Source organism: Scardinius erythrophthalmus (assembly GCF_964197995.2).
Source record: "Scardinius erythrophthalmus genome assembly, chromosome: 1".
NCBI classification, from domain to species: domain Eukaryota; kingdom Metazoa; phylum Chordata; class Actinopteri; order Cypriniformes; family Leuciscidae; genus Scardinius; species Scardinius erythrophthalmus.
Window position 1 is genome coordinate 51,137,424 of NC_138221.1, and position 26,718 is coordinate 51,164,141.

Below are 26,718 nucleotides of genomic sequence, written 5' to 3' on the forward strand. Positions count from 1 at the left end.
CTCATGTGCGATTACCAAACGTTACAAGGAGTGTCAAAAACATCCAGTTCTACAGTTAAAGACCCAAAGACCATATATGATGAATGAAGCCTAGGAGTCAGAAGTATAATCAATTGAAGAATTTTTTTACTGAAGGATAGTTTGCGTTTTCATCAGCAGAACTCGGCTTCAATACTCAGCAAGGAGATTGTAGGCTGCTCTGCTGTGCATTCACAAAACCACAGCAATACTTTACACGGGTCATTAAGCTACGTCATTACTTCAGGTTGAATGATTCTGATTAGTTTGGAAATAGATAAACTTCCACTGAGGTCACCAATCTGGGTTTCTAGGTTTGTTTGTCTGTCAGATGGTCATTCCCTGCATGTCAGTTGTTCACCTCGTGAACGTCAGGTCCTGTACAAAATGGTACCAGAAACGCGCACACACACAGATACACAGCTTCTCGGAGGTTGGAGTTGGTCGAGCTCTTGCTCCAAACAGGAAACGCCCCCAAAACATGTTTTTTCTCTCAGTGAGATGTTCAGACAATATTCGTTGTCATTCTCTGATTTGAAAAGTGAAGTAAGTGCTTTAGCTAAGAATTGGTCACGTATAGGCGCCCGACTGAAGAGACCCCAGTGACCTCGGATGTCTTGGCAAGAAGATTAAATATGTTTTTACACATGTCAGGTGTCTTTCTCAAAAACGTATTCTGTGAGTAAATCTCAAGCATAAAGAAGTCATTCAAATAATTTAAAATGTAGAAGGAGAAAATCCTCAAATGCTTTAAAAATGTTTTTGGCATGTTACTTGTTTGATCATATTTTTGATTAACTATTATTGTATAAACTTATCTAACATTAGCATAAATTTCCATGAAAAGTTACATTTCCCCTCCCCCTTTTTATCACCTGAAATGGTGATTTTGACCATTGTCACCTTCAGGTCTTGATCCTTTTGACTGAAATAACACAATATCTGTTAAACTGATGTTAAGTTATTTGTGCTTATATTTTAATTAGCTAGTTTTAGTGACCAAATATGTTATATTAATATGTAACCCTCAGTTTACAAGCCGGTTATCTATTCTGCCATATTTATTTATTTATTTATTTATTTATTTATTTTCTATAGCCCTGTTGGTGTTTTTTTTTTTTACTTTTTAAACTATCAGATTTTGATAACGGGGTTGCAAAATAAATAGAAAAATGGAAACCCTTTCCATTTTTAAGTGTCCTTGTTATACATGTTACATGTAGTTACTGTAATAACTATAAATAAAACAAAAAACTACCCCATAACCAAACAAATCCCAACCCTGTAGTAGTAGGCCTAAGTACGTTTATTATTACAGTGTAATTATGCATTTAAGTACTCTGTAACACAGACAGCTTAAAAAATGTGTCATTGTTACAGTGTAATTATATATTTAAGTACTCAGAAATATTAAGCAACTACATGTACTTAGGCAGGATTAGGATTTGGTTGAGGGTTAGTTGCATGTAATTATGCATAATTTACTGTTATTACTATGGTAAGTACATGTAACATGTAACAAGGACACTGTAAAATAAAGTGTTATCAAATAAAGTGTAACCAATAAAATTGTTAATATTACAATTTAGGTTAACCTCATGGTTAAGCACTTCCTTCCACTGACCATTTGGTTTTAGGCCCTGTGCACTATTCGTGGAGACCTTTCTATATTTTCATATGCATTTTTTACTTGAATTAATATGAATACTGTTGGTCTGCAATGCATTGTAAGTCTTTGTCTAACTTCATGTGCAGAAAATAGGTAGCACGTTTGCTTTTTGTCACAGGAGACTTCCAAGAACGCTATTTCTTTCCCCAAGTAGGCTAAAGCTAGTGTTGCATGTGAGTATAGGCTATTATCTACACAAAGAATGAACAATGTCGTGTTTTTGTTGCCTGAGAGCAAAGTGTTAAGAAAGTCTGCTAAATTCCCAGTCCTGGACACTTATCCCGGGTGTCCGGTAGTCATTCAAACTTATTTCTCCGCCTCTTCCACTTCATTTTCTTGGGACGTGTGAGTGTGTGCGTGTGCAGTGAAAGTGAACGGTCTGCCCCGCTCATTCACTCCGAACTCATCACAGTCCACGCACACAGCGACACTCACACTCTCAAAGCCCGTCTGTCCTTCACAAGCCCTGCTTCTGTTTCAAAGGGAAGGGGGGAAAACAGTCGTGTTTCTCTCCGTTTCACCTCTCCGCGGGTATGCATCATCAGCACGGCGGCGGGCACCGCGACGGCTGTTGGAGTCGCGCGTGGATAAATGTTTGCAGATGCACTTTATATTTATTTCTAGTATTAAGCCTGGAGCGGAGCACCACCGTGCACTCAGGTAGGAAATATTCACGCTTTATTATCACTTTTTTTTTCCCAATGCCTTTTGCATTTTATTCTTCTTTGTTTTCGTGGTTGTTGACGTGTTTTGTGAATAAGAAATAACTAATAATGAGGCTTGGTTTTATTTGGGGTGCTGTTGTGTAATGTTGGCTTCGGGTGCACTGATGTGAAGGAATGCCACGAAGGTCCAAACTCTGAGTGGAACCAGATGTGAAAAGAGGAAGAGAGAACAGGGGGAGGGGGAGTGCGAGCGCTGATGGTGTGGATATTGATTCATTCCAGTTATTCGAATCATTTAAATCGATTTACTAAGAGATTCATTAACTGGTTCGTTTATTGACGCTTTCTTCAGGTTACATAGTTACACCAGTAGGTGGCGACAAGAGAATGTCCTTTTGTGTGTTGTTTGAGTCGCTGAATCGTTTACTCAACTGATTCGTTAAAGTCGCTCATGATTGAAAATATTTGACATTCTTTATCAAAAAATTCATGGATATACTATAAAGAAGAAACTCTAGAAATGACATTTAAGCATCATAAGTATTTCTCTAAAACTGACAACAAACAATAGCTGCAATTTTCCTTAATTTTGTACACTGTTTGGCATAATCAAACTATAGATAGGTCTGTAAGACTTGGTTTGCTTCATTTCCTTCACAAACGAGTGTCTTGTTAAAGGGGTCATCAGATGCAAAATTCACTTTTATATGGTGTTTGCATATAAATGTTTCTTTGCAGTGTGTGGACACAACCACCATGAAAAAAAAAAACATTCACTCTGGTCCATCAAATTTTTTATTTTTTTTAATCCTCAAAAAGCCTAAACGCTCTAAATAATTAAGTCGTTTGGATTTTCTGAGCAATATGATGTCGCATTGCTCATGCTCCTCCCACAACCACTGACGAACTGTCCCGTATTAGGGCCATTCCAACGATTGGGTGACATTTGCTCGTTGTAACTTTATTTTTTATATTTTTTCAACACTGAATCTAATACTACACATATTTAACTATTTAACTAAATGTGTATTGGTCAATCTCTGGAAACTTTAATATACAAGGTTTCTAAGCAGAAGATAGACGCATGTTTTCTCAGTCCGCTGGCATTTTGGCAGTCAAAAATAGTCGATCTCCGAATGCAACCTAACAGGGAAGAGAGTAAAGATGGAAAGCTCCTAAAGCTTAGTTCCAGATAAATTCACGGATAATTTGTTGTTTTGTTGTTAGTGAAAATCAGTATTGACCTTGTATTTGAAAAAGGATGCTCATATAAGAAGCAATAATAGAATTCAGAGTCAGTTCATTCACATTCGGAGATCGACTATTTTTGACTGTCAAAATGCCGGCAGACATAGCTACAGTGAGTAGTTCAAAATCTTTCTTTTTAGTAAATTCTGTGTGCACAAACAATACTTCGAGCAAAGTTTTATGTTGTGTTGAGCCTTCTTAGTGTTTTACATTTTTTTTTATGCTATCACTGTAGTGCCCCAAGCACTCCCATTCAAGAGGCAATTTGACCGAAAACGAAAATACGGTCAAACTTAAAAGTGGCGTTTCCATTCTAATTATGCTTTTAAACGAAAGTTTGCCTCAGGTAGATTAACAAAAAGACCCTAGGTTGCATTTTGGCGAGAGTTACCCTTTAAGGGTCATATGATGGAGGACAGAGGGAGGATATTGAGAAGCACCCTACACTTGTGTGGACACGCCCCATGGGAGAGAGGGGTGGGGTAAGCAGTTGCTCATTATCATTTAAAGAAACATGCACCGAAACGGGTCGCTGTAAACAAAGCTGTTGTTGAGGAGGTAAAAAGGGTGTTGTTTTACACAACCATTGTGGAATTTTAACCAAAGTATGTTACAAACTTTATATGAAGACCCTAAAGAATCACACCAACTTGTGGAAAATGGGCATCCGATGACCCCTTTAAAAGCCAGTAGAGTCCAAATAAGTCCAACATTTGACTCGTTCAGTTAGACCAACAAGCTCCTTTAGAGCCCAAACTCTAATGCTGTTTGCTCATACTCAGTCATTAAAGGCTGAAAAGCACTGGTTTCAAAATGGGATTCTCTGAACTAGTCAGTGTCTGAAAATAACGATTCGATTTGTTCACTTACAAGATTTGTTCAGAAAACTGATTCGTTCACAGATGCAACACCAATAGGCACTGCTTTTATGTTTTAAAGCGCAACTTTAGTGGGCTTGTTTGCAGAAGCATGTTCTTGGTTTCTCACTGCTCCGTTAACCTGTGTTCTCAAGCGCTTGATTCTCACCCCATAAGCAGATGTGCCCTAAATATCCGGTTACACAATAACGAGCCGCAGCCGAGGGCTGTCTACGTCTCGGAGGTCTTGTATACTTTTTAGGGCTTCTCTCAACTTCACAGTCCAGCAGACACAGAATAGGGTTTTGCACCTCTGTGTCAGGGAAATTTTTCTTTCTTCTAAAGAACAGAGCAGTGTTGTTAAACAAGCTAAAATACGTCACCGAAGACCCAACAGCGCAGATTGCTGTAGGAGTTGCAGGATGCAGATGGAATTATGAATATTCTTAGCATGAGTAGCTGCAAGTTTTCTTATTCTCTCTTGTAGCCTATAGATCATAAAATGGTTGTTTTGGCCCGTGTCACCTCTGGTCTGGAGCTTTTTGACTAATCACACAACAAAATCTATTGAACTTATTTAACCTTTTTGTGTTTATTTTATTGTGGTTAATTTTTTTTATTTATCAATTTTAATATTTTAGTCCTTAAAATGTTACATTTATTTAAATAATTATTTAAATATTTTATTAAGTAGTTTTGTTGATACATTTTAATATTTTAGTACTTAAAATTATTTTATATATTTAAAATAAAATTATAATTAATAAATTGTTTTATATACATTTAGGAGTTGAAAACTTTTTGGAACCAAATTTTGGTAAAAGGTGTTATAGAAAATAAATAGCATCTTCTACCACTGACCATTTGATGCTTAAGATTTATATTTGTTTCTGAGAGCTGCTTTAGATTTATTATCCATTATGGTCAAATATATATATAAATTATTAGACATGCTTTTTGACACTTTTAATTATTGATGCATTTTTATTTTTGTGTCAATGCATGTAAAAAGCTGTGGGGAGACTCTTATATTAGACCTGTTTCTGCCTCAGTTGCGGTTTGATCTCAGCTCAGAGCTCTGGCTGAGGGCTCAGTAACGGGAGCTGAGAAACAAATGCCGGCCCGGAATTTCCTGTGTGTTGGTCAGTCATCTGTGTTTACAGAATAAAAGGATCAACTAAAACCCTGACCTCTCTCTGCACCCTTCCTTTTGCTCCCTCACTCCTTCTTTTTTTTTCCCCTCTCCCTGTCTCCCAGCTGGCTTGTTACCTTCCTTCCCCCAACTCCACCTCAGTCTCTCTCTCTCTCTCTCTCTCTCTCTCTCTCTCTCTCTCTCTCTCTCTCTCTCTCTCTCTCTCTCTCTCTCTCTCTCTCTCACTACATCCCACATCCCAAACTCATTGCCCTCCTCCAAAAAGGGGAAGGGAGAAACAAAAATACATCTGTCATAATAATAAACGTTTAGTCTTGGTAGCTTAGAATCAGGGTTCGGGGGAAACCACATACCACCACATGACTAAGCTCACGCTCAGACTTTAGTCCCCCCCGATGTGTGCCTGTTTCTTCGGCCTTTTCCATTTTGTAGTGTCCTTTGTATTTCGTCATGGGGATTACACTCTAAATTCAGAAGGCATCGACTAGTTATAAGATGTTGGCGATAGAAGTTATGTTAAAGTATAGAATCACTTTTTTTTGTCTGAAAAATCAGCAATTTTTTTATAATTAGTGTGATCAATTTTTGATCAATTAACCATTAATTTTGAGTAAATAGTATGCTGAAAATATATTGAATTTGGACAATTTTGTGTTCATCTCATTTTTCATTAGTACATTGTATTGCATTGCATTATTATCAGTCACCCTGCACATTAGAAAGCCAGTATCGGTCAAACACTAATTAGAACATGGCTAATTTCTAAGATGATAACATTCTTAGCATAACAATATCATAATCTTAGCAATGTCTCCTGTGTTTTTTAGCCTTCAGCTCCGAGTTGGTGTTTTATAGGTAACTGTTTCAGATGGGAAGTTTAGCATCAGATCTGTTTTTAGCAACTTTAAACCTTAAAGGGACAATTTATCGGGAACATTCCACAGACTGTGATGAAGAGACCATTTTCACCCACACTAGACTTATCGATGTCATCATCAGCATTACGTAATCAGTGATCGCAAAACCAGTTTATTTAGCTGTGCAGCAGCATCCGTGCCATGATATGTTCTCATCTCTACCATGGAAGAAGGTGGTTTTATGGAGCATTCATGCCAAAACCACAGGCTGAAAAAAAGAGTTTCTTCCTGTAAGCCGTGTCAGCCTACTCAATAACTGTCCGAAAACCTTCTGCCTCTCAGTTCTCTAACTGGACTTCAGACAGATCATCCATAGCTAATATGCATCTCTCTTTAATCACACATCCACTGCTGATTTACAGATCTTTTTTTATGTTTAATCATTTTTTGTAACACTGCATGCTCTCTGCAGGGCATGCACGACTGCTGCTCATGTGACATCCTGCGCCAGCTGTCATGCTATTTTTCTGTTTTTCGGTTATGCAGTAGTTCTGGAAGTAAGCAGTCATTTAGCAGATGCTTTTATCCAAAGCAACAATCCCCTGAAGCAACCTTTTTTCAAGTAAGCTGCCTTTCTCAAGGGCACGTTGATGACGATAGCTCTTGGTTATTTGATTTAGGCTTTCTTTTTTATGAATTTGCAGTTTTAAGTATTATTATTATTAGTATTATTATTATCATTGTTTACTACTAAAAGTGCTGCTGCTTTTGCTATTTTATGTATTTGTATTCATTACATTCTATTTGTCCTACACTGAGAGAAAGATTATTATTATCATATATTATTAAAATAAAAATGTTTTCAATTTAAGTAGTATTTTTTATTTTTTTTGGCCCTCAATGAGAAAAAAGAGTAATTAAGTATTAATTTATTTAACTAATATTTAAATTACTTAAAGGAGAACTCCGGTCAATTTTAACATTGAGCTAATTTTTTTGTCAATTTGGAGTGCTGTCAATACAGAGAACAACGACAAAAATCGGTGTTGCCTACACCGTGTTATCCTCTTTTTAAAATTTAATAAGCCAGCGCAAATACCTGTATTTACATCCTGTTTTCGGTCGAAGTCCAAAGTAGTCGATTGTCGAGTTCACGCGCATAGGTTTAGTTACCTATGATCACGCGCGTGAACTCGACAATCGACTACTTTGGACTTCTACCGAAAACAGGATGTAAACAGAGGTATGTGCGCTGGCTGAAATAACATCATTATCCATTTCTTTCACATCTACTGCAGTCAGATTCACCCGTGTTCACTCTGAAGGAATCACTCACATTTTCTGTGCACTTGTAATGACACATCAAGGATGTTAAGAGGCTAAAAGCAGGTTTAGTACTTGCCCCATTGAAGTCAACAGGGTGCAAATTTTAAAAATAGAATAACTCGGTGTAGGCAACACCGATTTTTGTCGTTGTTCTCTGTATTGACAGCACTCCAAATTTACAAAAAAATGAGCTCAATGTTAAAATTGACCGGAGTTCTCCTTTAACTTATTGATATGAAAATTAGTAGGTTTATTATTATTATTATTATTATTATCATTTATTTTATTTTTATTCTGCATTAAGAAGAACCAGAGTAAGCTTGACTTTTCATTTAATTACATATTTAGTTTGAGACAAAACCTGGAAATGTAGATCCTGACCAGATCATCAAAAGTTGGAAATATTTGATCAGAGTTTGTGATCATTTACAAACAATGTCATTTTTGTCGCCTTTATTCAAACGCTCATAATTACTCATCTCATGCAGTAAAGCCCTGAGTCGTGCTGAAGACATTAAGACGATGCTCAAGAAATGTCTGAGCCTGCTTTGCCCTTTATCTGTCTGGAGTGGAGAGAAACGCTTTGAAGTTTGTGTGAACGCGCATGTCTTTTACCTTCCTTCCTTCCTGAAGTATCTCCCCAGGGTCTTACCTCCACCAATTATATGACTCGCCCAGATCACATGGTGCCCTCAGATTCTTCTGCAGGAAGACGGAAAGACTTGTTTTATTCCCGGTTTGTCACGGACTGCATGTCATTAACAAGTGGAATCAGGACCCCAGGGAAAGAATTGTCCTAGTTGGATTTGTTCACATTTTCAACTCTTGTTATTTTACATCTCATTCGTTAGACACCTGATCTAGGATTTATCCATAGGTTCTCTGTTGCCAGGGCCTGGTAAAAAGTTTATCTTTAAAAACACTATTTATCTATATTTTTATCTAAATTACAGAATGCTTTTATGGAAATATATGTCTGAGAGCATTGCTTGATGATATTGGGAAAGTCTCCCAGGGTCTCAGTTAACTTTTTTTGTCTCTGTTTTTTAGAGAAGCTCCTGTTTGTTTTTAGAGTGATCCCATTTCCCATTCCCCGGCTTTAGAACTACTGTGTTTGGAAACACAGCTGTTCCTCTCGGATATCTCTTCAGGCTATCTTTCTTTTGCTCTGATTTTCTTTCTTTCTGACGTTGTGGTTGTAACCTTGCATTCCCCCCTGCAGGAATGAGAGGGAGCACGAGAGAGACAGATAAAGAGAGAGCAGAATGGAAGTATAAAAAGAAACCAGACTGGCTTTCGGGAACGCTGCCGGCTTTGGCTCTTCTGCCTTCTACTTGACTCTCCTCCTAGCCATCTCTTTTCCTTTTCCTTCTCTCGCTAAACATCACATATATACTCAAATACCAATGTATTTCTTTATTCTTAATGCATTGTGAGTATCCAGTACAGCAGCTCTGTAATTTATGACATGCAGGCACTTTTTTTCCAAGGAGGCAAGGAAAGGAAGTTACTCCTCGATAGGAAAATAATCGACAGTACAAAATGAAAACAAATAATTGTGAAATATGAGATTAAACTCAATGACACAAGTAAATAAAGTTTGACATCAGTAATTGATTGTCAACAGGATAATGCCACCTATTACGTTTGCAACTGGTCTACAAATCATCGAAACAGCTCAATATCATCGGATATCATCACTTTCTGTCATGTCAGAATCAAAAGTACATGATCTGTATGTAGATATTTGTTGCCGTGTCAATGTAACAATGTTTATTAACATATACTTTATTAGACTTTGATGTGATATATCCATTTTATATATTAGTATAAATGTAATAGATTTTAGTCCAATGTAAATACACTACCGTTCCAAAGTTTGGGGTCGGTAAGTTTTTTTATTCAAATATATAATACTTTTATTCAGCATTAAAATGAAATTAAAACAGCATTAAACTGATCAAAAGTGACTATTTCTATTTCAAATAAATGCTGTTCTTTTTAACTTGAATTAAAAAAAATGTATAACAATTTTGACAAAAATATTAAGCAACTCTTTTCAACATTGATAATAATAAGAAATGCTTCTTAAGCAGCAAATCATAATATTAGACTGATTTCTGAAGGATCATGTGACACTGAAGACTGGAGTAATGATGCTGAAAATTCAGCTTTGACATCACAGGAATAAATTAAATTTTAAAATATATTCAAATAGAAAACAGTTATTTTAAATTGTAAAAATATTTCATAATGTTACTGTTTTACTGTATTTTTGAGCAAATAAATGCAGCTGTGATGAGCACTAACTTCTTTCAAAAACATTTAAAAAAACTTTTGAACGTATACATCTTTATGGACAAAAAAAAAAAAAATCTAAACACAGAGAGTTTTTTTTGCCTCCTCATTTCAGAATACCACAAACCACTTATGGGTGCTGGAGTGTTCTCAGTTATGATGAAACTGGGATAAATGTGTGTGTTCACACAAAAGAGGAATATTGCCAATGTCTGCGTTCTCTCAGGGCAGTTTATGTTGCACTTTTTCGTTTTGTTTTTGTTAATTACTATCTATTTGCAGTTAGAAATATGATGTGTTCGAAATTCAAAGCATACCCAGAAGCCACACACACACACACACACACACACAGACTGTAACCTGAAACTCTAGATTTCCCTCAAACAATTACTTTTCACCTGTAATTAAATCAGTGTTTTACAATCGAGGCCAGTTGAAGCACATAAAAACTTTCTGTGGGATTGTTTGAGCAGGATTTGTGCTTTGCTTGTGTTGGCTGTGAACTACTTGTTTTTATTGAACATTAGAGTGGGTGAAAGAGAATCAAAAGGGGCTTGCTTATCCTACTGCAGTAATAATATACAATGAAAATAGCTGTGAGACAAAAACAGTTTTGGTCACATGACGTTGAGAGTTTGATGGAAATGGCTTCTGTCGGATCAGTCATTTGGCTTAATGGTGGGTAAAATCATTAAAAACCTCAGTAAATGTCTATGCTTGGCATCAAAGCGTTAATGATCTTTCCATATTTACAATTACAGGGTTATCAGATGTCTCTTCTACAACATGTCTGGCTAATAACTCTTCTCTCTCTCTTTCTGCAACAGCGCATACGGATGAATCGGACACTTTTGCGTTTTTCCACGAGGGAGCGCAGGGCTGCTTGGGGGTACGAGATCACATGCTGTACCTCTCCTCATCCTGCAAGAGTGACGCCCAGCTTTGGAAGTGGGTAACCAGGGGGCGGCTCTTCAACATTGGCTCCTCCCTCTGCTTGGGCATCACCGTGGGCAACATGAGCACTTCTGCCATTAAGTCACCACTGGGCGTGTTTCGGTGCGACTACGAGCCTCCACGAGTGCGCTGGACCTGGAGCTGCAGCAAGTTCTTGGAGACGCTTGAAACTTACTTGCACTCCCCTAAATTACTCCTCAACAGCGGCAATGTCTCGGACGGCGCCGCCCCGCCTGCAAGACCCCCCTCCCAAAAGCTCCTGTGGCGAGTCTATGATGACAATCAAGACCTTTGCGCCAAGTCGTACCGAGGTCAGCACATTAAATGATGTTGTTTCTTTACTCTCTTTCTCACAGTTACACGATATCCTAACCAGTATTTTATCTGTCCACACTGAAACAAATCACAGCCAATCAGAACATATTTGATGTTTGATAAAAAATATCATTCAAAAGTTGGGGTTGGAAAGAATTTTTTTTTTATGTTTTTGAAAAATCTGAATTTATTTGATTAAAAATACAGTAAAAACAGTAATATTGTTAAAGGGTTAGTTCACCCAAAAATGAAAATTCTGTCAGTAATTACTCACCCTCATGTTGTTTCAACCCCGTAAGACTTTCGTTCATCTTCGGAACACAAATTAAGGTATTTTTGATGAAATCTGAGAGCTGGATCACTCCTCCTGCAGGCTTATGGACACCTTAACTTGCTGGCCCAGAAAATGTATGAAAGACATTGTTAATATAGTCCAAGTGACTCCAGTGGCTCAATCTTTTTGTGCTCAAAAACAAACAAAAATAACGACTTTATTCCACTTTTCATTTCCTTCTCTCTGGACCTCAAGTCTTTTTACGTAGTGTTTTTGCGCAGCGCGTCTATGTTGTACGTCACACGTAGGCTCACTATTGGGCGACTCTGGTCATGTGTGGTAAGTGGTGACGTGAAACACAGTTTTCACAATTTGTGTTCCGAAGATGAACAAAAGTCTTACGGGGTTGGAACAACATGAGTGTGAGTAATTACTGACAGAATTTTCATTTTTGGGTAAACTAACCCTTTAAATATTATTAGAATTTGGAATAACTGTTTTTTATTTGAATATATTTTAAATTGTTTGATATAAAGTTGAATTTTCGGCATCATTACTCCGGTCTTCAGTGTCATTCTGAAATCAGTCTAATATGCTGATTTACTGCTCAAGAAACATTTCCTATTATTAGCAATGTTGGAAACAGTTTTTGCTGCTAAACATTTTGTGGAATCTTTGATAAAAAAAAAAAAATCTGGATTCTTTGATGCATAAAAAGGTAAAAACAAAAAGCAGCATTTATTTGAAATATAAATAATTTGTAACATTATTAATGTCTTTACTGTCAATTTTCATCAATTTAATGTGTAAGTATTAATTTCTTTCAAAAATATAAAAGTCTTACTCACCCCAAACTTTTGAACAGTAGTGTACAGCTATGTGAAACAGGATTTTGGACCAATGATATTGCATTGTGGGCGGAGCAACCAAACATGACAAATAAACCAAACAATCAACAAAATGTCCTGCCTGTTGTCGCAGATGGTTTGGACAAAAACTCAAAAGATTTACATTACTTTTATTGATTGTCGCTGTCACACATGGTTAGGACATTGTGTTTTAGAAAAAAAAAAAATATATATATATATATTAAAGGTCGTGGAACAAATACATAATTAGAAGATGATTTAAAAAAGAAACAAAGGGTAAGGGAAGGTAGTCTGGACAGAGGAAAGGGCATTTTAAGGCCACATATCTTTTGGACTTCAGTGATAGTTATACTAGGATTTTATCCATGAGTGTGGACTTTTTGCAAAGGGCAACTCCCAATTTGGATCAGCAACTCACCAAACAAGAAGCCAATTTAAAAGTCTGCCGTGTGGTTGTATACACAGGCCCAGTCGTCTCATCAGACAATCTGTCTCATAGTGACTCATTTACATCTCAAATCACAGTCATTCATTACCCAACAGTAGTTTTTACATGTATTTTTAGGTCATATCATTACTGATAGGTATTGTGGTTTTATAGTAGGCTAAATATAGTAGCCATTATATTGTTAGGGGTTAACAGTTTAGGACCCAAGGACCAGATGTTTGAAAGAAGACCCGGAGTTAGAATTATAATAATTTAAAGAAAAGATTTACTGAAGATAGTTTGCAGTTTCATCAGCAGAAGTTCAGCTTCAAGACTCACACAGGAGTTTGTAGGCCGCCCTGCTTACAGTTGATCACAGCAGTTATACCATTTCCAAGGTCTAAGCTACGTCATTGCTTACAGGTTTAATGATTCTCATTGGCTAAGAAATAGATAAACATAGTAATTTCCCACACATATACAGATAGACTGAAGCATATCTCCGTAGATTATGCAGCTGACACTCGGACCCTGAAGTCAGGCATGCCGTGACCTTCCAGGTCGCAGATTTGGGTTGGTGAGCGCCAGCATGTCCCAAACAACAACTCAGTCAATCTCCAATAATGCCAGTTGTTCCTTAACCAGTAACCAAGAAGACTAAAACACACACCAACATGGTTCCAAGTTTGGATTTGGACAGGCTCTAACTATAAACAGGAGTCTCGTCTCAAAACATCAAGATAAGTTCTTTCTCTCAGGAGAGGACACTTTCTAAATGGAAAATATAGGCTTTAACTGAGAAATGGTCCTTTAAACTATAGACTTCAATGACCCCTATTTGTTTTAACATGTTGAAGACCATTCTCAGACACAAAACAAGTCCCTATTTCATTTCTGGAAGCCGGGCTAAATGAGCAAGCACTGTTACTGCATTCAAATATCAAATACAGATATTAAAGAATACATGAAAAGAACATTTCAGTAATCACACTGGTAACTTCTATAACAAAGTAAAATCTCCAGAGAAGTCATTCAACTCATTTGATATTTAGAAGGACAAATATTGAGTAATACCTTGATTATAATCACTCATTACATATACATTGAAGCAGCAGTGGATTCCAGTCCACCCCTTCAACATTTACACAATTTCATGACATTTGGTTATGTTAATGATTCTTGAGCGTCTGCTTTCTTCTGCCCATGTCGATGGAGCTTAATTGTTAATTTTATTTTTGTTTAGTATATATATGTATTTATTGGTGGTCTTAAAAAAAACTTGAATTGTCTATGGAATTGTTATGGACCCAGAATCATAAAGTGGAATGGTAATTTGATGTAAACTGGAACTGTTAAAGTCCTTCAGAAGCAGACACTTCACACACAGCACAGATTCCTTCTCTTTCCTCTCACCTCTGTGTTTCTTGGTCTCAGTGCTGTGCCGGGTCGTTCTTGACAGAAAGTTGCTACAGACATATGCCAACAGAGAGCTGTTTTTGTGCTTAAGTGTGTGTGTGTGTGTGTGTGTGTGTGTGTGTGTGTGTGTGTGTGTGTGTGTGTGTGTGTGTGTGTGTGTGTGTGTGTGTGTGTGTGTGTGTGTGTTTGTGTACACAAGAATGAAACTGTGTACGTTCTGAAAGTTCCACTGAGAGTCAAGTTTTTGGAAGTGAATATCTGTTTTTATTGAGTGTCCTACTTTTCCACATCTCTGAACTGCAGCAGCGGTGGAACTGTATCACAACTACACACTCTCTCTCCAGTCTAAAATGTGTTCACTGTTTTTCCTTTGAAGTTATCTTCATTTTGTCTTAGTAACTCATCTCTTTCACATCTTCCCCCGCCTCTCTCTCTCTCTCTCTCTCTCTCTCTCTCTCTCTCTCTCTCTCTCTCTCTCTCTCTCTCTCTCTCTCTCTCTCTCTCTCTCTCTCTCTCTCTCTCTCTCTCTCTCTCTCTCTCTCTCTCTCTCTCTCTCTCTCTCTCTCTCTCTCTCTCTCTCTCTCTCTCTCTCTCTCTCTCTCTCTCTCTCTCTCTCTCTTTGTTGACTGAGAGCTAATCTGTACAGTCAGACAGAATGCCCAGGGGTTTCTATAGTAACAACTGCATTCCAACAGAGGGCAACTGAGAAGAAGAAAGTGTGAAAATGCAAAGAGGGAAGGAGAGGGGCGGGTTAAGGGTTCAGGAAGAGAGTCAGAAGTTTCACATAGACATGAACTGACTATTAAGTATCAAATATTGCACTGCATCGATCTGTCTGTCTATCTATCTATCTATCTATCTATCTATCTATCTATCTATCTATCTATCTATCTATCTATCTATCTATCTATCTATCTATCTATCTATCTATCTATCTATCTATCTATCTATCTATCTATCTATCTATCTATCTATCTATCTATCTATCTACAGTACTCTGTCCATCTAAAAGTGGGTATGACAGTGCCAGTTTTTAGTGGTATTTGGACCAATTTTAACAGTTATGTCTGGCCACATAGTCTGACCAAATGAAAACCATTTTTCACCCATGACCAGCAGGTAAAATTAACATAGCAGCAAGTTACTTCTGGGATAACTTCTATATGGTGGAATGGATTATTGATCCTAAAACTTGCATAAAATCAATAGACCTCAATAAAATATAGTACGGCTGTTATGTTCTTCATGATAAAACCTTCCCTCTCCTCTTCTACATTTACATTTATTCATTTGGCAGATGTTTGTACATTCAAGCTTTATATTTATATCTGTCTGCCCTAGGAATCATGAGTGCTCTCTGGAGTAAGCGTTCCCGTGTTTCTCTGTCTCTTCTTCTCCATAGAAATCTACACCATCCAAGGAAACTCTCACGGCAGCCCATGCTACTTTCCCTTCCTGTATGATGGCCAGTGGTTCCACAGCTGCACCAGTGTGGGCAGGGAAGATGGTTTTCACTGGTGCGCCACGACCCATGATTACGGAAAGGACCAACGCTGGGGCTTCTGCCCAGTAAAGAGTGAGTGAATTCAGCTGAATCCTGTTCACGTCATTAACAGACCTGACCTGTTAAATTCAGGACATTCTTTCACTGTTTTAGTCTGGCAGCGGGAATGTGAGACAACTGTACACATTCCTGCTCACTAAAATGCATCCCTCTCTCTTCCCAAAGGTGCCGACTGTGAGACATTTTGGGACATAAACCCTTTGATGGATAACTGTTACCAGTTTAACTTTCAGGCCACGCTGTCTTGGAGTGAAGCACGAACCAGCTGCCAACAGCAGGGAGCAGACCTGCTCAGCATCACTAAAGTTGAGGAACAAATCTATATCAACGGTGAGAGACGGAGGGAAATAAACGCGATTACATTCATTACATTAATGAAATGATTTGGTTTGGAAAGAGATTAAAATGAAATGATTCTGGTAAATGCAGAAAAACAAGACCAAAATTGCTGTTCTCACTTTTGTTTTAAACTCTGTGGAATGTGTTTATAAAGTGTGTGTGTACCGTAGGATTGATAACTGGGTACAGCGCCACCCTGTGGATGGGACTGAATGACTTGGATCTCAATGGTGGCTGGCAGTGGGCTGACTCCGCCCCTCTCAAATACCTAAACTGGGAAACAGGTGAGACCACACCCTCATATAACCACACCCACCCTGACACTGAATTAGTAGAACTTTATCACATTTATCACATGGCTCTGTCTAATATGTGATTCTGGACAATTGAAGCATTCTGCAGTCAAATATTTTCATATAATGACAGCTACACTGTTTAAGTTTAGCTACATCTAGTTTATGTGGTAGTTTCATGTCTTTTGTAGCACTTTACAGTTTCTTCTCACTAACAGTAATTACATTATTTAAACTAAAATCAACGATAAAAACAAATAAATTATTCTTGAGCACCTTAATTATCGTACTAGAATGATTTCTGAAGGATCATGTGACACTGAAGACTGGAGTAATGATGCTGAAAATTCAGCTTTGACGTCACTGGAATAAATTACATTTTAAAATATCTTAAATAGAAAACAGTTTATTTTAAATTGTAACAATATTTCACAATGTTATATTATTGTTTTTGCTGTATTTTTAATTAAATTAATGTGGTTTTGAAAACATTAAAAACATCTTACCAACCCCAAACTTTTAAACAGTAGTGAATTTATTGTAATAAGTAGGATAATGTACAGTCAGCAGGTCATTATTAGACCTCTGATAATGACCAATGACCAAACAATAAACCAATAATGACCAGCTGACTCTATATTTTTCTTGCATATGAAACAATATTTTACTTTTTTCTGCATTGTTCTGCTCTCTTTAGAGTTCTTAGTAGATCTTATTTTATTTGGAACAGAGGATATGTAGGAGCTCATTTGCATTTCTATTAGGGAGGATGTGTTATTATCTCATGTGTGCTTGTGTTTGTGTTGTAGAAATGCCAAGCTATGACGAGGAGGAAAACTGTGGAGTGATCAGCACCGATGCCCAGGGTCGCTGGCACAACCGGGACTGTTCAGTAGCTCTGCCTTACATTTGCAAGAAACGACCGAACGCCACACTCGACCCCTTCACCACAGGTATGTGTGCAGTGTGTGAATGCACATTTGTGTCTTGTGGTTCGTTCACATATAAATGTACAGAGCAATGTTACCACTGCTTACACTTATACTTTAAATGATTAAATACGATTTGATTTATTTCATAGGTAAACCTTGTCTTGCCCAGCCATGCAATTTAAGTATCTTGACCCAAAATTGCATGCTTTTTTTGCATGCCTTAGAGTTTGGATTCTGCTGATCTAGCTGAAAGTCTGTTTTGTTCGCGAAGATTTCACCTGTGTCTGTGTGTGAAACAGACTCCTGGGCAGATGACGGGCGGTACCAGTGTGATGTAGGCTGGCAGAACTTTCAGGTGGGCTGCTATAGGCTAAACCCAGACAACCTGGACTGGAGCGCCGCCCACAAAATCTGTCAGAAGATGGAGGCTAACCTTGTTAGCATTCACACCCTCCCAGAGCTCGAATTTATCACTAAGCATATGAAGAAAGGTATAGGCATGCTAATGCCCATTTATAAATATACAGAGAACATTTTCTTTATCAGTCTTTTAGTCTTTTCAGTGAAAACAAGAAATTGCCTTTTCTTTTTGTTGAGCATAAACATCACTAAATTTGACTCATTTTAAGACAATGCATTAAATATAAAATATATAATAATAATAATAATAATAATAAAGCAATTATAATTTATATAATTTGGCACAATCTCCATGATGTTTCAGACTCTCTCTCTTCCTGTCTCTTAGACATAGAGGAGTTGTGGATTGGTCTACATGATACAGCTATGCAGATGAACTTTGAATGGACGGATCGCACTCCAGTCATCTTCACTTACTGGCATCCGTTTGAACCCAACAATTTCCGAAGCGTTAACGAGGATTGTGTCACCATCTGGGGTCCTGTGAGTATATATTACCATATGTTGTGTTTATTTACACACTGTATTGTTCAAAAATTTTAGATCGATTTTAGATTTTTTTATGTAAAAGTAGTCTCTTCTGCTCACCAAGGCTGCATTTATTTGATCCACTGTTTTCTATTTGAATATATTTAAAAATGTAATTTAATTCTGTGACGACAAAGCTGAATTTTCATCATCATTACTCCAGTCTTCAGTGTCACATGATCCTTCAGAAATCATTATAATATGATGATTTGCTGCTCAAGAAACATTTCTGATTATTATCAATGTTGAAAACAGTTGTGCACAATTTTTTTTTCTGGATACTTTAATGAATAGAAAGTTCCAAAGAAAGGCATTTATCTGAAATAGAAAGCTTTTGTAACATTATACACTAGCGTTCAAAAGTTTGGGGTCAGTAAGATTTTTTTATTTTTTTATTATTATTTAATAAAATAATACTTTTATTCAGCAAGGATGCATTAATTTGATCAACAGTGACAGTAAAGACATTTATAATGTTACAAAAGTTTTTGTTTCAAATAAATGCTGTTCTTTTGAACTTTCTATTCATTAAAGAATCCTGAAAAAAATGTATCCAACTGTTTTACACATTGATATTAACAAATGTTGTCTGGGCAGCATATCTGAATGATTTCAGTCTTGGTGAGCGTAAGAGAATTCCTTCAGAAGCATAAAAAAATCTTGGTAATGTAGAATGAGCTTAATTGTTATAACATTTTTATAATTAAAAATGTTATAAAAATAAAATATATCCAAATATAATTTTTGGATGAAATAGATACCTTGGCAGGTATGTTTTGTGATTCAATTAAAGGGATACTTCACCAATTAGCATTAAGCTTTGTATCAGTAGAAACCCGGTAGTATTTTCGAATGACCGTGCTTCCCTCCCTCATGTCCCCCTGAGACAAGAAATTTCTGTATTGTGTGTTTGGAAAAAACCCTCCGATGACGCAAAAATCGTCATTTTGCGTCAACTGAGGCTTTTTTGGCCAGAGGCGAGAGACTACAGCCAGTAGTAGGAGCTCGTTCCGCATGTGTTCAACCCGCCCATAGGGGGATCTCACGATAAAACGGCGTCTTTTCAGTTTCGAGTCGACTAGTAGCCTAGTTGTATCATTTCTTCTGATACTGCCCTCTGTAACCGGTAGGCGTGGCTTGGGAGTGGCCTCGTAGGGCAGCGAAGCAAGTGCATTCTGGGAGTTGTTGTCTTTCATTTTCTGGCTTTTCTCAGTCTAGAAGGCACCAACTTCTAAAATAATTTCACAATTCTACTACATAAATGACCCAATTTAAATACACATTCATCTTTCCAGAGGTGAAATATCCCTTTAAAGGTAAAAAGTTAAAGGTTTCAGTTAAAGGTACAGTGTGTTAATGTAATGTTTTTTCAAACTTTATCCTTTTTAGAACTATTTGACTGATGCTAATGGATATGAATCGGTTTTTCTTAAACTCATGATTAAGACAGCGGTCCTAAAAGGCTAAATTTACAACAGCTTCATAGCGATAACCCCTCATTATACAGTATGTGTGTGTTTGTAGGAGGGCCGCTGGAACGATAGCCCATGTAATTACTCGCTGCCCTCGATCTGTAAGAAAACGGCTCAGAAGGCTGACGACCGGATAGAGGACCACGGCTGCAAACGGGTAAATCACTCTGTTGCCTTTTTCCTTCCGTCTCCCATTCGTCTGTGTCATTCTTCCCTTTTCATTTGTTTTAACCCCGTAATTATACGTTCTTGTTTTGTTCTCTGCAGCTCCTGCAGTCTTCTGTTTGTTTCTTCTGTTTAGCTGGATCCCCCCCGCCTCTACATACTTTCTGTTGCCCTCTTTCTCTCTGCATAAAGCCTCTATTCACAGTCGCTGCTGTGTCATGCTCTTAAAACTCCAGATGTGGTCAGTAGACCCAGACCTGCCACAAGCATACAATAAACAGAGAAGTCTGACTCACACACGCTAGTCTTCGAAACTCATAACTGTTTTCAAAAAACTTTGAGGTCATGGACCAAGTTGCACTCACAGACACAAAATATGCATACATCGGCAAAATTCTGTCTGTCACCCCTCCACCCATTTCATTCAGGTCTCTCTACATGAAACCCCTTTGTTTTGAATGAGTGTGTGCATTATTGCAGTTATCTTGCTGTGACCCTGGTAATAGGCATCTGTTAAATAAGAACTGTGACCCTGTGACCCTCAGAGTTCAGAGGTTACTAGACTGTTTGACTAAGTCACTTCTTTCCCTTCTTTTCCCTTCTGCTCTTTGGTTGTAAAAGTGTTCTGATTGGTTTTTAGTATGATGCTTGCTATGCAGTTCTGGGTGGTTGCACTGTGATGTTCTGCTCTAGAGATATGACTCAGGCCCCTCCTCTAATGTAGGTCTGTGGGATTTTTTTTCACCTGCTTATCATCCTCCAGGCAAAATAATTAAGAAATAAAAGCACACATTTCTTCAGTAAGCCGCACAATTTGAGATATCATTCATATCCGTAGCACAAATGGATGGTTGTTTGTTCCGGTTGAATGTTTAGGCTTGGGGGTTGTTTTAATCACATTAGAGCATTAGTAAAAGTGATGTGTGCCTCGTCAATTTTATATAATTACAGTGCTTTCCAGTATTTTTTTAATTTTACCTTTTATTTTTCTACTCCACAATTAACGTTTGGGACTCTTCATTGGGAACTTCATTTTGTAGATCATTTCAGCAATTTTTGACTTACACTGATAGAATGATCATTCATTAAAATCTAACCGTCAGCAATTCTATTAGCACAATATTTGCATACTGATATTGATTGGTTTATTATGATTGACTGATTTATTTACACTACCATTTAAAGATTTTTAACAGTTTTAAGTTAATACTTTTATTCAGGAAGTATGCATTAAATTCCTCAATTGTGACAGTAAAGACATTTACAGTACAATGTTACAAAAGATTTATCTCAAATAAATGCTGTTCTTTCAAACGTTCTATTCATCAAAGAATTCTGAAAATAATTATCAGTATTTCCACAAAAAATGAAATAGCGCAACTGTTTTTAATATTGATAATGATATCAAATGTTTCTTAAGCAGCAAATCATCATATTAGAATGATTTCTGAAGGATCATGTGACACTAAAGACTGGAGTAATGATGCTGAAAATTCAGCTTTGATCACAGGAATAACAGGATTTAAAAATATATATATATATTTGTCATGGTTGGTTTCACAATGAGACAAGTAGAGGATGCATTAGCAGCAGTTTTACTTTATTGAACTAAATAAAACAAAACACTCTGGCACAGGAGAGCAACACAGGAGTAACATAAACCAAGCTTAACATAGACAACACCAGACAAAGAACTGAACTGAACAGAGCGAGGGCATAAATACACATACCAAAGAAATAGAGCTAAACAAGACAGGTGAACTCAATGGGTTACTATGAAAACAAATGAGCGCACACAAGGGCAACCAAGGCACACATGCACTAACACAGGAGGGGGTGGGGGGAACCTAAACGTGATAATATTAAAATAGAAAACAGTTATTTTAAGTTGTAATAATACATTTTTTATCAAATAAATGCAGCCTTGGTGAGCATTATAGACTTCTTTCAAATCATTTTTAAAAATCCTACCGACCCCAAACTTTTGAAATCATATCTACATTGCATATTATTGTTAATCTCTCTTCCACGTTCTTCCTGTATTGAGCTTTACAAATTGCAATCAGTTTATAAGGCATTCAAACTATTCTTTTGCTGCTTAGCAAGCACTTTCTGCAGATGAAAATCTAGTTAGAGAATGTAATGTTTATTAAAGTCATTGTGAGTTTGTCATTGTCAGACAATGAGAGAACACATCTGTCTCTCAGTAATGTCTTAAACAGACAGCCGGCCGACAGGTCAAGTTACCGCCTCTTGCCAAGTGCTGACGTGTCATTTAGATACATTCCTTAAAATGTGGGTGTCTGTGTGTGTCTTTCTGTGTACAAGTTTGGCTATTCTTGTGAAGCCCAAATGTCCTCACTTATAGTGAAATATTATGACAACTGATGTGTGAAGACATTTTACTGGTCCTCACTAGTTAAAAAGGCTTATAAATCGGCCATTTCTATTTAAATCTAGTGTTTTGCACGTTTCTGTAATTGGTTAGGGTAATTTAGGGGTAGGCAAAAGAAAATATCATTAACCTGATATAAAAGCAATTGAAGTCTATGCAATGTCCTCACTAATATAGTGAAACAAACATTTGTGTGCGCATGTGGGAGGGGGATGGGGGCTTTATTAATTTTGCCATAGGTCAAATTCACCTTCGAACAGAACCAGCTTAGACCAGTATGGTCTAATTCCTTGCTAGTCCAGACTGGTTTATGCTAGTTTGTGCTGGTGGGCATGTGTTTAATTAGAAAAATTAAATGCAAACAATTGAAATAATTTTCAAACAAATTTCCAGATTATGCCCACACAAATGGTTTTCTTTCTGTTGTATCGATACATAAAACATTTAAAAATCTCTAGGTTAAAAAAATATATGCTGAACTGTTCAGGAGCATCTATCAGTGCAATATTTATAAGCAAGAATAATATAATGCATTATAACCCTGCAAACTCTTTTCCTCTGGTGAATCTCCTCAGGGTTGGAGATGGCACAGTCCTTCTTGTTTCAAGGTTGGAGAAGAATCTCTACCCTTTAGTGATGCAAAAGGAATGTGCGCTAGCAACAATGCTACGCTCGCCATTATTAATAACAGGTACTGGACACAAGCCTTGCAACATGGACTGGATTTGTATTCAGCTTGTGTGCTTTTTCCTGAAATCACCAAATTATAGAGCAACTTATGAGGTGCTCATGTGCATGTTTCCAGGTTTGAGCAGGCCTTTGTGAGCAGCCTGGTGTTTGGACGGTCTGTTGATCAGTTCTGGCTCGGCCTGTATAATGAGAATAGCACCGGCCCCTTCCACTGGATAACGGGAGACGAGCTCACATACACCAACTGGAACAGAGACGAACCAGGTACAGAAACACACACGACCGTATTCATGAGATGAGCATGTGTGCACCTGAATAGCTTGTGTCTGTATATCATTCCTTTTATCGTTTGGTACTAAACCATAAAAATGCTAATCATGAACCTGCTTGATGTGCAGCACGGATGAAGGGAGGCTGTGTGGTGATGGTGACAGGTCAGGCCATGGGTCTGTGGGAGGTGAAGGACTGTGCCAGCGTCCGCTCCAAATACATTTGCAAACAGAATCAGGACACTTCTTTCATCCCCAGCCCTCCTGCTCCTCGGCCTACGCCCTCCCTGACAGGGTCATGCCCATCAGAATGGAAAAGCACCAATACGTTCCACCACTGCTACAAGGTGTGTCTGTCACAGCTGTGCACCACTTTGAAATTGAAAACACCTTGTAAATTCCAATTTGAATTGAATTTGTATTTGGATGCCGATTCTATATATAAATCTATATCTAGATCTATACAGTTCGCTCACATTAAGCAATATTAAGCAATCCCGTCATTCGGATGAGACGTTAAACCGAGGTCCTGACTCTCTGTGGTCACTAAAAATTCCAGGATGTCCTTCGAAAAAGAGTAGGGGTGTAACCCCGGCATCCTGGCCAGATTTGCCCCTTGGCCCCTGTCCATCATGGCCTCCTAATCATCCCCACATACTGATTGGCTTCATCACTGTCTCCTCTCCACCAGTAAGCTGGTGTGTGGTGGGCGTTCTGGTGCAATATGGCTGCCGTCGCATCATCCAAGTGGATGCTGCACATTGGTGGTGGTTGAGGAGATTCCCCCATCTATGTAAAGCGCTTTGAGGTCTCAGAAAAAGCGCTATATAAATGTAACAAATTATTATTATTATTATTTATTAATTTATAAAATATAGCAAATCAAACAGTCTGATGTTTTTAAATAGCAAAATTCGTTTATATTCTCACCCAGCTCTTTATAAAGAGTTTTATCTTCACATAGGGCAATATATATTAGTAAATCTCAACTGCTTGATTGCTGGTATCTTTGCAAAATGTAAACTATATTATTTCCCAGCACTAGTCTGCTTAATGCAACTACAAGGCATGAAGAAATTTAGATATTGAACATCATGATTTTCTGTAAAGCTGCTTTGAAACAAAGTGTATTGTGAAAAGTGCTTAACAAATTAATTTGACTTGCAAAGTCATATAATTTCTGTTAGTGTAGTTTTTCTGTATGAATCTTTCCAGATAGATTATATTATATTAACAATTTAAAAATGTATTTTCCCAGATTGCTCTCTAATTTTTTCTTTACAACGCAGTCAAACAAATCATGGATATTTCATGGTGCTGAAATTAAAATCTCTTTTTGATGACTGCATTAATTGTTTTGACAGTAATTGTTTAACCTATCATGGAATAAAATTACACAATTAATGACCTCAAATTTATCACACAATTAATAATCACAAATCTTTTGAGTTGAATTATCCCTGTCACTCCTGTTAGTGTTGCTGTTCAATTCAAAAACTGAGCATATTCTTAAAAACTGAATTTTGTCCAGCCCTGGTGTCAGTGATCGCTGTGCTTTTGTAGGTCTTTCATGCAGGTGCACTGGAGAAGAAATTGACTTGGATTCAAGCTCACAAATTCTGCCAGAAACATGGAGCTCAGCTCGCCAGCCTCAGCACGCCAGAGGAAGAGGCCTTTGTCTTCAAGATCCTCCATGAGGCCTTCGGGTAGGTGTGTGTGATGAAGGGTACAGGTGTGGGTTTGTAACGTATGAGGGTGTGAGAATTCATATTTTTGTAAAGTTTTCTTTATTCACCAGTTTTTACACTCAGATACTCCAGAAATAGAATGTCTTTATGTTTTTTATGTGTAAGATTAGTAATTGTCTTAAACAATAGTTGTGTTCGAGTTGAACTATACTAGGCTTCCACCGACGGGGCGAGATGTGCCTGTTGCAGGCGGGGAGGAGTTGAAAACGGAGATAAGAAGTCAGACACTTTCTGCTTCCTGTAATCCTGTAGTGACGCTTTTGAGGTGTTTGCGTACTTTATCACAGATGAAGTGCATTAGATACAATATTTGTCAAATGCACCGAAGTTTCAGACGTTTTCATGAAGCAACAGAAACATTTTTCATTCACTACTTTATGTACTGCTTAATACAGTGCCAAATGTACAAGAATAAAGTTCAACATAAGACTATAGTAATTAAATACCAATAAAGTGGCTCTATATTTTTATAGACATTTATATATAAATGTATATATTTATAATTATATTTATGTTAATCAGTTTTATTTTGATAAACATGACACAATATAGCATTAAGATTACATGAAAAGAGTTTTTACTGTTTAAAAAACACGAATTTGTGATTTGCTGAATGCGAATCAGGCCAATCGTGAAATAGCCGTGTCGTCATCAGAGCCTGTGCAGCTGATTTGGGGCGGCTGGTCTCGTCTTTAACAAAATGTCTAATCAGATTTCTTTGCGATTGGTCTGCGCAGCGCCTCATTTAGTCGAACTTACCATTTATGAGTAGAAAGCATCATGTGAAAACTGCCTGTTAAAGGTATAGTAGTGTCTAACAGTTCTGCTTTCTGATTGGCTGTGTGGACAGGGAGGCGGATGATCATGAGCAGCACTGGATATGGATCGGGATTTCACGCCGGAATAGTGACAGTTGGACATGGAGTGACGGATCAGCTGTGAGTTTCTTAAAATACTGTAAATTTTTAAGTGTATACTGAATATTTTAATAATATTAATGGTTATTTTAATACTAAATTATATCCAGTATGAATAAGGAATGTTGAATTTAGTGCTTGTTTTGTCTAATTTTAAATAATTATGAGAGCCCTTTGGAAGTTTGCTGAGGCCCTCTAGTGGGCCCCGACCCTCTGTTTGAGAGCCACTGCCATAGAGCAAAAAAAGATTCTTAAAGGGTTAGTTCACCCAAAAATAAAAATTATGTCATTAATTACTCACCCTCATGTCGTTCCAAACCCGTAAGACCTCTGTTCATCTTCAGAGCACAAATGAAGATATTTTTGATGAAATCCGAGAGCTTTCTGTCCCTCCATAGACAGCAATGTAATTACCACTTTCAAGGCCCAGAAAGGTAGTAAAGACATGTAGCTACAGTGGTTCAACCTTAATGTTATGACGTGACAAGAATACTTTTTGTGCTCAAAAAAAAAAAAAAAAAAATCGCTCAAAAAGCATTCTCGTCGCTTTCCTGTTGCTCAAACAGTAGAGCGTTGGCGCTTGCAACGCCAAGGCAATGGGTTCGATTCCCAGGGAAAGCAAGAACTGATAAGAATGTTA

At 37.4% G+C, this 26,718-nt stretch overlaps 1 protein-coding gene across 1 annotated transcript in view; it reads left to right on the plus strand.

Moving 5' to 3' along the window:
• Nucleotides 1–2,048: 2,048 nt before the first annotated feature.
• Nucleotides 2,049–26,718, plus strand: part of mrc2 (mannose receptor, C-type 2) — a 36,928-nt gene continuing 12,258 nt past the window's right edge. The window contains exons 1-14 of the mRNA XM_081386365.1: nucleotides 2,049–2,347; nucleotides 10,919–11,356; nucleotides 15,749–15,922; nucleotides 16,076–16,240; nucleotides 16,420–16,533; nucleotides 17,352–17,495; nucleotides 17,774–17,965; nucleotides 18,223–18,377; nucleotides 19,947–20,051; nucleotides 23,030–23,145; nucleotides 23,260–23,408; nucleotides 23,543–23,760; nucleotides 24,977–25,119; nucleotides 26,012–26,099. Coding sequence (XP_081242491.1) covers nucleotides 2,221–2,347; nucleotides 10,919–11,356; nucleotides 15,749–15,922; nucleotides 16,076–16,240; nucleotides 16,420–16,533; nucleotides 17,352–17,495; nucleotides 17,774–17,965; nucleotides 18,223–18,377; nucleotides 19,947–20,051; nucleotides 23,030–23,145; nucleotides 23,260–23,408; nucleotides 23,543–23,760; nucleotides 24,977–25,119; nucleotides 26,012–26,099 — 2,328 coding nt within the window. The 5' untranslated portion in view covers nucleotides 2,049–2,220. The remainder of the gene's footprint in view (nucleotides 2,348–10,918; nucleotides 11,357–15,748; nucleotides 15,923–16,075; nucleotides 16,241–16,419; nucleotides 16,534–17,351; nucleotides 17,496–17,773; nucleotides 17,966–18,222; nucleotides 18,378–19,946; nucleotides 20,052–23,029; nucleotides 23,146–23,259; nucleotides 23,409–23,542; nucleotides 23,761–24,976; nucleotides 25,120–26,011; nucleotides 26,100–26,718) is intronic.